At 31.8% G+C, this 16121-nt stretch overlaps 1 protein-coding gene across 1 annotated transcript; it reads right to left on the bottom strand.

The window, feature by feature from the left end:
• Window positions 1-470: 470 nt before the first annotated feature.
• On the bottom strand, window positions 471-2390 carry LOC109154364 (septin and tuftelin-interacting protein 1 homolog 1-like). Its single transcript, XM_019302174.1, has 3 exons — window positions 1947-2390; window positions 1735-1902; window positions 471-1691 (listed from the first exon to the last, which is right to left on the bottom strand). The coding sequence occupies exons 1-3, from the start codon at window positions 2388-2390 to the stop codon at window positions 471-473; spliced, it is 1833 nt and encodes a 610-aa protein (XP_019157719.1).
• Between the last annotated feature and the right edge of the window lie 13731 nt (window positions 2391-16121).

Raw genomic sequence — 16121 nt, 5'->3', positions numbered from 1 at the left:
TACGATGGAAGTATGTTATGATTTTGATATAATTTAAGGATTGAGTTTTGCATCTATTTATTACTCTCATGTTTTTTTTGTATTCTATTGGGGCTATTTGATCCGGGATGAGAGGAGTACCACTTACTGGGCATTAGCTCATTATTTGTATTTTCCTCATGTTTCAGAGTAGTTAAGGACATGTGAATAGCACGAGCACAAGTGGTGGGGTCTCGAAGGTGACTTCTGAAACTTGGAGAGTTAGTCCTAGTTTTGGAGCTTATCATGGATTTTTGTTTATTTAGACTTTCCCTTTGACCCTTTGTATTTTTGGTAGACCATTGTGCTTGGTTTTGGTGCTTGTGATGCATTTTGGACATACTACTCTTGATTGTAAATATCTAATAGTGGAGTTGATGAGTTTATGGGAAGAACAAGTCGATTATATTTTGTCATTTTGGGTTGTGGAATTATTGTATATTCAAGTGTTATTATGAAGTTTCTGAGAAGTATGTATGGTTAGGCTTCGTATTGTTATTATGAAATTCTTGCCACTTGTTGAAGAAGATGTCCATAAGTGGAAGCATGTGATGAATGGGAATAGCAGTAGCCCATGTCTGAACCCAGTAAAACTGATCAAGGTTTTGATTTGCTGGGTTTACTTGGAACTCATGCATGACAGACAGCAACTTTGGGACAATAAATCTTACCATCAATTTTTCCCAACTGCTTGGATCGAACACAGTTTTCCAAGGTGACAATATGTAGTGTGCAGACATATCACTTGGGTGCCAAGCACGAAGTACACTTTGCAATCTGCAACGTATAGTTTGATAGCATGTTTCCAGCTTCTGTCCCAACAAGGGCAGCCAAGGATGAATCCAAGAATGGATTGGAATTGTCTCTCGACGTGGATCCCACGAATCCACAGCAGCTGATAATTTTGGCAAAACAATGTTATCCAGAATGGTGTGAAGGACTACAGGAGGCAACAACTTCTCCCAAGAAGCCAAAAATCGAAGCATGGGTTCTGGATTCCTAGCCTGCCAAGTGTTGGTCATAGATATTCTTACAGCAGGAAAGACTACTTCTATAAACAGCTGAGAATAAGGAGATCTCATATCACTATCAGAGAAATCAAAAGAGTTGTCTTGCAATAGATTCTTCCATGAGGAAACAATTTCTAATCCATGTGTTGGATTTTGGAGTGGGTCCCATCCCTGAAATACTCTAATAAACAGAGGCAGAGAGTGCGAGCACGCTATAGATGACAGGTTATAGAGTTTATAATCATCAGCATAACGTTGTTGCAAGTTCATAAACGAGTTTACAAGTGAATCAAGAGTCAATGTACCTTCTTTACTTTCTTCATCTATCCGGTCCAATTCATTCATAATGGCTTCCATATTTTCAAGCTGCTTTTTCTGGTGAAATGCCTCAGCTTGGAGTTTCTCCTTTTCTTTCTGCAACGCAACCACTGTCTCCTTCTCTTTTTGTATGTCAAGCTCTGCTAAATCAACAATCAATCTGGCATTGTGCTGAAGTTCAGGCATAGGAATATCATTTTCCCTTGCTTTTTCTTCGGCATTTAAGTTCTCCAGGTTTGTCAGTACCCGAAGTTGTGGACCCCTCATATTTTCAAGCTGCTTTTTCTGGTGAAATGCCTCAGCTTGGAGTTTCTCCTTTTCTTTCTGCAACGCAACCACTGTCTCCTTCTCATTTCGCAAATCTCAGATCAATTTTTTGTATATCAACCAATCTGGCATTGTGCTGAAGTTCAGGCATAGGAATATCAAACACCTTTTGAACGACATGAAGACCCTGCTCTTGCTTCCTGGCCAGCAATTCTTCTACCGTTATGTAAAGCTTCTTTTTTGAAGCTTGCTTCAGCCAGGGCTTGTCTCTTTTGTGGCTTTCCAATGGCTGAGCAGGAAGAATAGGGCAGACTTTGCTTCAGAGGGTGGCACCTTAGTCTCTTTGTATTCATTGAAACCCATTCCCATGTTCTTAGGCCGCAACTTTGATTCAATAGGAGCTGTAATACCTTGTTCATTCTTGCCAAGGCCACCTCCTTTATATCCCATCTTTTCAAGCAGCTTCATCCCAATCCCCTTAGTATGCTTCTCAAAGGATCCAATGCCAAAAGATGATGCTCCAGCTCCCATAACAGGCCGCTTATCATCATCATCAATATGAAATTCCTTGTTGGGCATTACAGTGGAGACAAAGTTAACAGGCTTGGTAACGTCTGGCTTCTTAGAAACTGAGAAATCTTTCTTCCGCTGCTTTTTGCGCTTTCCCTCCTCATAATCGGAGTCACTACTATCACCAAAAATGCCATAGATAAGCGCCCGCTTCTCCTTGCGGTTACTACGGTAGTAAAACACACCCTCATCAAAATCATTCTCCATCACAAACGTAACCTTTCTTTCTATCTCCAGCTACGAGCTTAGGGCTTGGCTTGCGAGGGAGGACTCAGGGCTCGATTAAATTGGAAGACGGAAGAAGATTTCCTTCCGAACTTTAAAATAACCCTCCTAACTAATCTCCAGCAACGACATGCAAATCAAAGAATTGTTGAGAGCTTTGAAAATTGACTCATCTCACAACTCAGAAGCAGCTATATATTTTAATACAAAAAGAGGAAATAACAGAGCAAAATCGGAATAGGAATATGAATAATGAATATGAATTTGAATAGGAATAGGATTTAGAAGGGTGATGAGAAGACGATTGTGGACTTTATAACAATTGTTTTTGTTGAATATTAGGAAATCTTTATTGAATATAGGAAACTCCTCCTAAAATGGATTTAAGAAGGTTTATTCAATCATGATTTTTATAGACTTTTAAAGACTTTTATTAACTTTAAAAGTTTATATATATATATATATATATATATATATATATATATATATATACTAGTATTTATTTATGCGCAATGCACAAAAAAATAGGTGCCCAATATTAATACATTATTATATTAAAATTTTAAGTTTATTTAGATTTTAGATATTTAAATTATTCTAAAGAATAATAATAATGTAAATCATTTTTATAAATTTGATATTTATATTTTAGGTAATACTTAACATATAACTCAAATATATAATGTGTATATATTATTATTAATAAATAAGATAAGAAAATATATGGTGGATGCATGTGCATGGTAACAATAGTGAACAAGATAACGGAAGTTATAACGGTAGGGGTATGTTTGTCCAAAATATTTTCATGTACAACCTTTATAGCATAATGTACAAAAAAACTTAACGGAAAAATGGACATAAATGAAGGGTATAACTTTCATTCACACTTATTATGTTTTTAGATTAGATATATATATATATATATATATATATATATATATTAATTAATTAATTTATTTACCAAGTATTTTATACAAATATAATAAATATTATGTTTTGTTCAATACTTTCAGAGAATAACCTACGATACACATCTCACAACACATGAAACATGTAGGAGAAAAACTACCACTACCAAATATCAATATGTGTTTGTAAGATAAAGAATTCAGAGTACAACTAAGATCACAGTCATATATATACAGCAATGCAAATCTAAAGCTTTCTACACTATAATCTCATTGCACGATTTATCCCTCTACGCTAGGCAAATTATGCTGTGGAACCGTGTCCACCTTGCAAGGTAGACACGGTTCCACAGCATAACGATTGTCTATGCTACCACCTGTAACCCAATTGCAAATGACACACTACCAAAATAAATAAATAAATAACAAAAAGAAAACAAAAACAAAAAAACAAAAAAGAGGACATGTACTGAAGATGAAAATAATGATAATGCTACACTAAAGAGAATTAAGAAGAATTGGAGAAATTTAAATCAAAAGTAGTATTTATTTAGACTATCGCTTTTAGACTGAGTATTTAGACCAGCGTTATTACAAAGTTACAAACATTTAGTTTAGTGACATTTATAATCAATCTCTTATATATTATCTTGCATTTATATACTTTAAATTACCGATTTAAATAAACAAATTCAACATTATTTATCTATGCATGAACATCTCCTATATAATATTGCATTGATATACTTTGAACGAAATACTTATTTAAAAACAAATATTGGGCATTATCTCATTCGAGCAAAGCGCGTAAAAAACTAGTAATACGTATAAGGGTCAAATAGGGCATAAAACTACACACCAAAATGCAATTATGCCATCAAACTCAAAAAACATGCAATTGAGTTCCTAAACTAACCAATTTCATGTCATTAGTCCAATTTACAAATTTTCCAGGTTTCTAACATGTCATTCTAAATTTAAAATATTTTTTAAAAATAATTATTTAAAAAAAAAAGCTCTGCCAGAAACGAAGAAACTTCTTTGTCTCTGGCAGAGACATTTTTTTTTCTTTTTAATTAAATTTTAAATAATTATTTTAAATTCGGGTGATAGGTTAGAAACCTAAAAACTTGCAAATTGGACTAATTGCATGAAATTAGTTAGTTTAGCAACTCATTTGCATGTTTTTTTTAAGTTCAATGACATAATTGCATTTTGGCGTGTAGTTCGATGTCTTATTTGACCCTTATTCCTTTATAATATAATATACTCTTTCTATTCTCTTGTTCTTTGGTTTCTCACATATTTTGCTTGCGCCTAATTGGCGGGTGGTTGTTATTCTCCAGCCGCCAGTGCTTCCAATCCCTCAATTTCAACATGGTATCAAAGTCTACTTTCCTAGGCTATTTTTCTTCCAATATTTCCGGCAGCACCTATTTTTTGGCGTAAACAGAAACCCGCGAGCCTTGGAACCTCCAATTGGTGAAAAATACACAATTTATATACTGAATGTTTACAATTTACATACTAAAAGTTCACAGTTTATATACTGAATGTTCACAATTTACATACTGAATGTTTACAATTCAAATTGTGAATATTTAGTATGTAATTTGTGAATATACAATATGTAAATTGTGAATTTTAAACCTGAATCCACATTGCAAGGTGAACACGTGTCCATGGTATACTATCCGGTGTAACATCACTGGAATTGCCCAATTTAATAAACAGAGACTAAATTAAGCCTAATTGTAGTACTCCATATAAATTTGGCAAATTAAACTCTAGATAAATGCTTATTTTTAATATATTAAATATTTATTTTTTGTGTGTTGAAGGTTTATTATTTAATATATAAAAAACGAACATTCAATATATTAAAAAGAGAAATTTGTAATTTATGTCTCTCACAAATATGTCAATTATCAATGTCACTCTTAAATTATTAGTGGTGTAAATGTTGCTCCTCAATTTTTAAAATGTAACATATATTGCCCCTCGCCTAATAGGAAGAAGGAGAAATATGATTGTCGGTGGAAGGAGAACAAATTAAAAAAGAAAAATAGATGAGACAATATATGCCAAGTTTTGAAAACTGAGGACAACATTTGCACTATTAATAATTCAGGGGTGACATTGATAATTGACATATTTGTGAGACATAAATTACAATTTTTCCTATTAAAACTAAATCTTTAATATTATAAGGTAGATCATGCTAAATTTTAATAGATGTTTAATATTATAAGGTAGATCATGGTAAATAGTACTCCGTATATTACAATCGTTATGCGTTGGACCCGTGTCCAGCATGCTTGCTGGACACGGGTAACAGTGCCGTTAGGCACTGTTATCTCCTTCTTGTTTTTTTTTTTTTTTTTTTTTTTTTTTTTTTTTTTTTTAATTTCAGACCGCTTCGTTATAGGAGTATATGTTCATAATTTTATTACTATATATTAATAACTGTACAATCATAACTCCATAACTGTACATTCATAACTCCATAATTGTACATTCATAACTCCATAACTGTACATTCATAACTCCATAACTGTACATTCATAACTCCATAACTGTACATTCATAACTCCATAACTGTACATTCATAATTTTCGAAGCTCTATGTTCATAATTTTATCACTATATGTTCATAATTGTAAGTTCATAATGTTAGAGCTCTTTGTTCATAATTCGATCAATAACTGTACATTCATAATTCCATAACTGTAGATTCATAATCTCATAACTGTAGATTCATAACTCTATAACTGTACATTCATAACTCCATAACTGTACATTCATAATCTTCGAAGCTCTATATTCACAATTTTAAAGCTCCATGGTCATAATTTTATCACTATATATGTTCATAATTGTAAGTTCATAATGTTAGAGCTCTGTGTTCATAATTTCATAATTGCATATCTGTACATTCATAACGGCATAACTGTACATTCATAATCAAAAAAAAAAAAAAAAAATAACGCCGTTAACAGCAAAACGCGCGCGAATTTTTTTTTTTAACTAAAGGACGCGTTTTTTTTGAAAAACGACGTCGTTTTGGGCTCGTGTCCACAATTCATTGTGGACACGGGTCCAGGGCATAATTTGCCGTATAATGATTGTATAAATTTTTTGGACACCAACGTCTAGACTTGCTCAACGCCAACGTCTAGGCTTGCTCAAGGTTTGGAGTTTGGACAATTGGACCAGCGATGCAAACAACATCAATTATATTGTGGACCGCGGCCCTACTACGACATCATTTCTTTATGTAAAAAAACGTCAGTGGTTACAATTTAACGGAGCGCGTATTTTTTTATGTTTATATTAAATAAACTCAAAATATATATTAAAGTTCAAATTCATAAAATAAAAAGAAATAAATCAAATAATTAAAGTGACCATTTTTCTTTATTATCTTATTTCTTTTATCAAGATTTTAATAATGAATGGCATCAAGTATACATTTTAATTTTAAAAAAAAAATTCTCCAAATTTGAGATATATGCTTTGGTTTTATTAGTTATATATGTTGATTAATTAATTAGTGATTTATTGTGTGTTTTAATTATTTATTTACATTTTTAAAATGTACATTTACTAGTTTAAATGATTAGTTCTGAAATTGACAAAAATTAATATTGATTATTTAATTCATCTTGATTTTTGTCTTTATCTCTCAAATTTTGAAATATTCAGTTAACCAGTAAAATGAATATAAGTTAATTATGAAAAAATTTGGTGACAAAATAATTGACAAAACTTTTTATTTGATTTTAAGTGAAAATCTATATTTAAATAAATGCTGTTGTTGTTGTTATTATTATATTTTGTGTTATGTGAAAAAAAATTCTAAAGTAATGATCGACACCTGTGTCGATCGTACTCATATAATTATGTATTTCATACTTTATTACACATAGTATAATTAAAAATTATTATCAATAATAATCACAATAATGTATTGTATATATAATAATATGGTGCAATTAATTGTAATGTCGACTAACATTGTAAATTTTCTCTACTACATCGGCCACCCCAACTCAAGTTTTCTGGCTCCGTCCCTGAGTGTATCTAAATTGACACTGCCTCACGTATTATTTTTATATTATCAAATGAAACTGCAATTGAATTGAAATGAAACTATAGTTGTGTGGAAATGAAACTGCAATGTATACAAAATGAAACTGAATAACAATTTCACATATTTGAGTGTATATTACCCTGCGAAACTATAGTTATATCAAATTGATAATGTAGTTGTGTTGAAATGAAACTGCAGTGTATATAAAATGAAACTGATCAAATAACATTTCACATATTTGAGTGTATATTGTGCAATGAAATTGTAGTTATATCGAAATGATAATGTAGTTGTGTTTTAATGAAAGTGTATATAAAATAAAACTAAATAACATTTTCACATATTTGAGTGTATAAATATCGAATGAAACTGTAATTATATCAAAATGAAACTGTAGTACAATTGTGTTGAAATGAAACTGTAGTGTATACAAAATGAAACTGAACATGTTATACAATCCAATTTACTTTTTTGCGGACAACGCGAAATGGCGCGGAACAGGTGTCGTTTCTTTTAATTAAAAGAAACGATACTATGGGATGGCCACAAAACCCATTGGTTCAAACCGGGAAGGGGAATACGCCAAGGGGGATTCCATGTCACCCTTAATCTTTGTGCTTTGTATAGAGAGACTTAGCCATATAATTCAAGATTCTCTAAATAGAGGGTGCTGGAAAGGTATGAGATTAGCTAGACATGGACCTGACATTACACATCTCTTTTTTGCAGACGATTTAGTACTTTTTGGGGAAGCTACGGAACGGCAAGCTCTGGAGATGAAGAGGTGTTTGGATGAATTTTGTGCTTGTTCAGGACAGAGAATCAGCTTGATGAAATCCACCATCTTTTTCTCCAAGAATGTGGATGGGAATTTAAGACAAAGCCTCTATAGCAGGTTTCCCAACTGTGTCCGATCTAGGCATCTACTTGGGGATCCCCTCAATACATGGTAGACTCAAAAGTGAATCCTTCGTTGCTGTCTTAGAAAGAATTCAGGCGCGATTATCAGGTTGGAAATTGAAAACACTTTCCCTAGCAGGAAGAATCACGCTAGCCCAATCGGTCCTTTCGGCAATCATGTTCTATTCAATGCAAACAATGTTACGGATCGCATTGAGAAGCTTATTAGGGGTTTTATCTGGGTAGCAAGGAAGGCGAAAGGAAGTGCCACCTAGTCAATTGGGATACAATAACCAGAAGCAAAGCAAGTGGAGGGCTGGGTATTCACAAGCTAGAGCAAATGAACCTGGCATTCCTTGCCAAACTGGGCTGGAGACTAGTGCAGGATGAAGAAAGTCTTTGGGTTAAAGTCATGAGAACCAAATACAAGATAACAGACTTGGATCCCTCGAAATGGAAACACAAATTAAACAAAATCAGTCTGATGCTTGGAAAGGAATACTTAAAGCTGTGCCAATTCTCCAAAAGGGACTGAGGAAACTAGTTGGTAATGGGAACAACACACTCTTTTGGACTGACAAATGGATACATGAAAAACCTCTAATCGAGGTGGTAACTAGCCCTGTACCGGAATCCGAATAGAATAGAAAGGTGGCAAGCTATTGGAATCCGGAAGAAGGATGGCAGTGGGACCAGTTCGATACTCTACTGCCAGCAAGAATCTTGAACAAGATAGCAGCCTACCTGCCGAGCGAAGATCAAGAGACTCAATACAGAATTAACTGGAGCAAGGAAGCTTCAGGTGGTTTTACGGTAAGATCATCCTACAGAATAGCTCTGGGGGAAGACGATCAGGTTGAACCCTCCAAATGGAACAATATTTGGAAACTCAAAGTTCCAAATAGGATTAGAACATTCATGTGGCTTGTGGCTCACGGCAGAATTATGACAAACAGTGTTAGAATGAAGAGGAAGATTGCCTTGGATGACAAATGCTGCTACTGCGGCGACAAAGTGGAGGTTGTGGAGCACGTTCTTAGGTCATGTCCTGAAGCAACACCAGTTTGGAAAGCCGTGCTGCCTAACTCTCGGGTAAGCTGTGCAACGACCCCCTTTGAAAGTTGGTTGGAACAAGGTATAACGGGGGAGAAGACTGGTAGACATCCATTCGACAGCAGTGCTCAGTTCGCAGTTACGGCTTGGTGGATATGGAGGTGGAGGAACGAAGCTATGTTTAATAACACCAAGTATCCCCTCAATGCTAAAATTTCTTGGATTAATTCCCAACTGGAAGACATTGACAGGGCTCTTAAGAAGGCCAAAATCGGATTTCAACCCCAGGACCAATCAGCCTGGAAGCAGCTAGCATGGTCTAAACCACCGCATGAGTTTGCAAAAATAAATGTCGATGGATCAGTTAACCCCGCTACCGGCAGAGCAAGCTACGGAGGTGTGGCGAGGAACCACTCCGGAGAATGGATGCAGGGCTTCACTTACAGCATTGGCAATTGTTCACCATTTGAAGCCGAGGCATGGGCACTGCTCAAAGGAATTCAGCTGGCAGTGTCAAGGGGATTCACAAAGGTAGTATTTGAGACCGACGCGGAAGAAGTCGCAAGGTTCATCAATAGTGAAAACAGGCCTAGAATTACAGCCCACAACGTGTTAAAAGCCTGCAGAAAGGAGCTAAGAGCGTTCGAAACTTGGCAAGTTGCTCCAATTTATAGAGATCAGAATCAAGCTGCGGACGCAATGGCGAAACTTGCCTCTCGTCTTCCTCCCGGTCTTCATATCAAAATTGACCCACCGGATGAGATAAGAGGCCTTTTAGAAGATGATATCTCTGGGATACCCAGATGGCGTGAAGTGCCTTGTTAGCTATTTTTAAAATGTATTAGTACTTGGGTATACCCCTTCCTTATAAATAAATAAAAAAAGAAACGATATCGTTTAGAAGCTCGGTCCATAATCCATTATGGACCTCGGCCCACGATATAATTTGCCTTTAAATAGGTTTGTTTTTTAATCTTTATTTTTTTTTTTAATTTCAATTTAGATGGTTAATATTATCTAAACTCAACTTTATTTTTACGAATTTTCTTAATTCTAAACAATTTTTAGATCAAATGTAGATTTTTTTAGTAGTTTCTAGTAGTAGCTTATTATAGTACTAGTTTTTTTACGCAAATTTCGCGATTGGGATAATTTCCCATTTTTTTTGTTAAATTTACGTATTTAAATAGGCAATTCTAAGTTTACAAATGTAAGATAATATAGTCAAGATTGATTATAATTGTCAATAAAATAATTGTATAGGTATGGTTGAAGCCAAATACGGGACATAAGGAAAAACAAATAAAAATTAGGGCATAAAATATTAAATATATACTAATATTGAAGAGCTAACTGCTGATTGCCAAACAAGGACATTGCGAGATAGTTTCCCACTTCAATTTGTTGTATGATTTGAATACTCTTTTTGTCAATAAATTCCCAAGTAGTTAATATGATTGACTTAATTATATATTTTTTTTATTGAGTGAATTCCATTTTTGGTCCTACTGTTATAGGGGCGTTTCCAATTTCAGTTCACTTTAATTTTTTTTGCTACTGTACAATTACTGTTATTGAATGTGTTCCACTTTTAGTCCACCGTTAATATTGCTGTCAAGAGGCCGTATAATCAAATGGTATTTTGGTCCTTTTATGTTTGTCTCTTCTCTTTTAATCCAGGCGCTTCGTCCTCCTCCTCCGATATTCGAAGATGGCACTTCGAACAACGAGAATGGGAAGCCAAAGTTACATCGTTTCGTTCGTTCCAACATGGGCCGGCGAGGTTTCTTAGGTTTTAGGTTTAATGTTCTCATTTCTTTAGTCAAACATAGTCTTGGATGAGAAGAAAGGTCAAAATACCCCTAGATTACACGGCCTCTTGTTGGAAATACTAATGGTGGGACTAAAAGTGGAACACATTCAATAATAGTGGTTATAAAGTGGCAAAAAAAATTAAGGTGGACTAAAATTGAAAATGTCCCTATAACAGTAGGACCAAAAATGGAATTCACTCTTTTTTATTTTTTTAAAACAATTATTATTATTATTATTATTATTATTATTATTATTATTATTATTATTATTATTATTATTATTATTATTATTATTATTATGTATACCCTTAGACCATTTTACATGTTAATCTAAACAGCTAATTTTTTCAAATATCGTTTTACCAACCGTTGATATAATTCGCTAGTCAAATACGGGACATAAGGAAGAACAAATACGGGACATAAGGAAGAACAAATAAAAATTAGGGCATAAAATATTAAATATATACTAATATTGAAGAGCTATCTGCTGATTGCCAAACAAGGACATTGCAAGATAGTTCTCACTTCAATTTGTTGTGTGATTGGAATACCCTCTTTGTAAACAAATCTCTCAAGTAGTTAATATGATTGGCTTTATTAATTATATATATATTTTTTTTTAATTTTTTCATGGTATTAATAAAATACTTGGTAAATAAATATATAGCATTATTTTGTATTATAATTTTGATATTTAATTAAAAAAATAGTGCACAAAAAAGATAATAGACAATGTAGTGAATATAATCAATTGATGAATTTGAATGTAAAGACAATATAACTAATAAAATTATTTCTCTTAATTAATTTATTGATAATGAATAATTTTTTTTAATAAAGACATTGTAGGGATAATGTAACAAATATAATCAATTGATGAATTTGAATGTAAAGAATTTTTATATTGGAGAAAAATAAATTAAATACAATATAACTAATGAAATTATTTCTCTTTTTAAATTTATTGATAATGAAATTTTTTTTTTTGAATAAAGACATTGTAGACACATAATTCTAAATTAAAGAAATGCATATGTATTTTTTGTTTTTTTTTGTAGCTACTAAATTATTATTTAATTTAATAAGAGTAAAATGGAGTACTAATTATGCAAACTTTGATTGGGATGGAGTTCGAACCTAAGACATTTCTTATTGAAATCAATTAGTAAGTTAACAGTGAACTAACAGAAATTAACAAAAAACATAATATTTAACTGAAAAATTAACGGATAATCATATTCATTAAGGATAAATTAGGAAATCTTAAGGAAAAATTAAAATCTGATCGATCTGAGCCATTCATTTGATTAAAAATTTTGACCGCCATTTTTTCTACCCATTATAGGCCTAACTCTCTTGGGCTCTTATTAGTGTATATATATATATATATATATATATATATATATATATATATATATATATATATATATATATATAGTAGATTGTGAGTTAATTCAATTTTTTTTAGTTCTTCTCCCAAAAGGTTGAATCCCCAACCCCAAGGGCCCCCCACATCCCGGCCCAACAAAGAATTTTTTTTAGTTCTAGGTTTATAAGTTGTAGTTCACTTTTAGACTTTTTTCAAAACATTATCTTTTGGTCCTAGCATTATTTTAGTATAACTATTTTTGGTCCTTCGTTAACAAAAATCATTAAAATGCCTTTAAATATAAAGACATTTAGATTTTTAAAAATACAAAGTGGGTTAACCCGCTATATTTTTATTTCTATTGTTTTTTTTAAAAAAAAATCCCTAATTAAAAACCAAAATGTCATTATATTGAACGACATTTGAAAAATTTTATTGATAGAGGACGAAAAATGGTCCTACAACAATAATACTAGGATCAAAAGAGAATGTTATGAAAAATAAAACAAACAAACAAAAAAAAAAGATAATAAATGATTTGCCACCTATAAATCTATGACAAAAAATAGAACTAACTCTAAATAAATATAGAGATAAAGGTCAAATAAGCTCTTAAAGTATATTCAATAATGCAATTAGCCACTCAATATATAAAAAGCTTCAATTGAACCCTTTAACTTTTCAAATTAGTGCAGTATAACCTTTTAATATGTAACCATCCAGTTTTAACCGATAAACTACATTACTACCACCATACCAACCATCATCGCCACCATCGTTAGCTGCCGTCGTAGACCGAAAATTGTCGTCCCTTCTGCCAGCCACCATAGCCTTCCAATCGCAGTAGCAACTTTTGAGGAAGGCGACGTTCTGCCTCCTTTCGTTCTAGAAGGAGGCAAACGTCACCTCTTTCCAGTCTGGAACGAGGCAACTTCCGCCTCCTTCCGTTCTGGAAGGAGGTAGCATCTGCCTCCTTCCAGATCGGAAGGAGACTGGAGGCGGTAACGTCCAACCTCCTTCCAATCTGGAAGGAGGCTGCGATGTTGCCGGTCGGCCGGCCAAAAACAAATCTAAAATAAAATTACATTTTTTTTACCGGTTACCGGTAAATTAGGTTTAATTGCACAATTTTAAAGAGTCCAAGTGTGTAATTGAACATTTTTAATGTTTGAGGGCCTAATTACTTTTTCATCAAAAGTTAAAGGGTCTATTTGATCTTTTTTTTTTCCAAAAATATATATTGTTAAAAATATTTAGTTGACATTTTTTAAAAAACACATATATTGATACTAGTCTTTTCTATGCGTGAGTCACAACAATAAATGTATAATATTAGTATTGAATGTTAAACTATAGTTGTATTGAAATATTTTTTGTGAACCAAGAAAATGAACTGAAATTCTTATTATATTGCTTGCATATTCCGTTCTTAATAGAATGAGACTTTTTTTTTTTTTGAATATTATCAATTCTATTACAAGATAGTATTTGTTCAATATACTTTCTCTATCTATTGTAGCCCAAAGAGTCAATATTTTACCACCGGAGATTCGATCTTGTGACCTTCCCTCAAAAAGAGCTACAAAGGTGTCAATTGAGCACAATATGTTTGACTAGAATGAGATTTCTATTCACTCAACATTCTTTTAGTGAACCAAACATGCCGTTATAGTAGTGACTTTTTATGAATGTGCAATGGTAACCTTATGAACTTTATGATAGCGACTTTTTGAAACTGTATTAAAACTATATGAATTTAAAATACCAAGACTATGTGGTCTAATGGTACCCGGGTTGGACTTCCATTTGAAAGGTTGTGTGTTTGAGCCTCAGTAATTACTGAATCTATTTTAGTTTAATAATTTTATAAACCTAACTTAATAATTTTATGAACAAATTGATTCATTTAAAAAATTAAATAAAAAACTACTATATCTATCATTTAAAATATTTTAATTAAAACTTTTTACTAGCATATTTTTTACAGTAATTATATTTGTATAAAAAAAAGAGTAAATTCGAGTTGAAAAATAAATTAAGGAGAGAAATTGGGGTGGCTTAGGTTCATGTTGGTATATGCACATTGTCCATGATATAACTATAGTTGCAAGATGTGGGTAGGCATGATCACGATTTGGTTTAAACTATCCAATTCAAATTGAATTGAGTACTATGCAAACCTAATTGAATTGGAATCGGAACAATAAACACATAGGACTCGTTTATTAACGGAAACTGTTTTTTGTTTTCTAATTTTTCAGTTTTCATTCTCTTTTTTTTTTTTTTTTTTATTCTAACACTTATTTTTTTCAAATTTATTTTTTAGATTAACACTATAAAATTAACACAAGTTTAATTTCAGGTAATTTTTAGACATTATATTTAAAATATATTTAGTTTAAATAGAATAAATATAATTTTAAATTTTAAGTCTAATATATGTAAGTTCACCTAAAACCTAGTTTAGATAACTTAACTAAAAATATATCCGAACCAATAACCTATTAAGTTCACCTAAAACCTAGTTCAGATAATATTACTCCGTAATATTTTTTGAGCTAATATTTAAAATATTGTTGAATATATTCATTTGAATGACATGTATATAAATATATAATTTTTACTTTGAATTCTAATATAGTAATATATGTGAAATTTCAATATCCAATATTTGAACTAAACTTGTATTACGATATAACATAACTAAAAATATCTGAATCAATAATCAATTGAGTTCAATCAAAATATAAAACTTGATATAGAGTTATTTTTTAATTTTGATAATATAAATGATATCTAATTTTAAGCATAAGCAAATACGTTTTGTTTAAATAAGTAATGCAAGTAGAAAAGATAGAAGATGACCATAAGTAAAAGATCAGAAGATGATAACGAAGTAATCATAATAATGAATAAATATGTAAGTAGAAGAATAATGGTGAATAAATATGTAAGTAGATAATGTGAGAATGTGGTTATAGTGACATATAACCAAATAAATTATTGATGATAGATGATTCTGTTTTTTCATTTAGAAAACATTTTTAATAGTTTTCCAGTTTTCTAAAAAACTGAAAAATTGGTTCATGTTTTCAAAATGAAAAACTGTGTTATTAAATATGTTTTATGTTTTCTATTCTCTAATTTTCAGTTAGTAATATACCCCAAGTTATTAGATTCCAATGCAAATGATTCAAAAACCCAATGGAATTTGGAATGCTTCGTATTAATTGGTTTCCAGACCACAAGAAAGGAACATATATAAATGAAGAATTGGATGACCACGAGAAGTGGTGAGGAAGCAGCTGGAAGAGAATAGAAGAGTGTAAGCTTCAATGATTTGTAATGTTTATTTACGAGTTATTGAAATGATTTTATAATTGTGATTGTGATGTTTTATGATTTTGAAAAATTGTAATTTATGTCTCTCACAAATATGCTAATTATTTTATCAGTGTCATGAATTATTAGTGGTGTAAATGTTATCCCTCATTAACCATATTAATATATTAATTTTAAAAACTAAAATTTGAAGTTAAGTTATATAAAAAAGAAACAAAATCTACCATT

Source organism: Ipomoea nil, unplaced genomic scaffold (assembly GCF_001879475.1).
Source record: "Ipomoea nil cultivar Tokyo-kokei standard unplaced genomic scaffold, Asagao_1.1 scaffold2647, whole genome shotgun sequence".
NCBI classification, from domain to species: domain Eukaryota; kingdom Viridiplantae; phylum Streptophyta; class Magnoliopsida; order Solanales; family Convolvulaceae; genus Ipomoea; species Ipomoea nil.
Note: the sequence above shows the minus strand (reverse complement) of the source record. Positions and strands in the feature narration are given on the sequence as shown.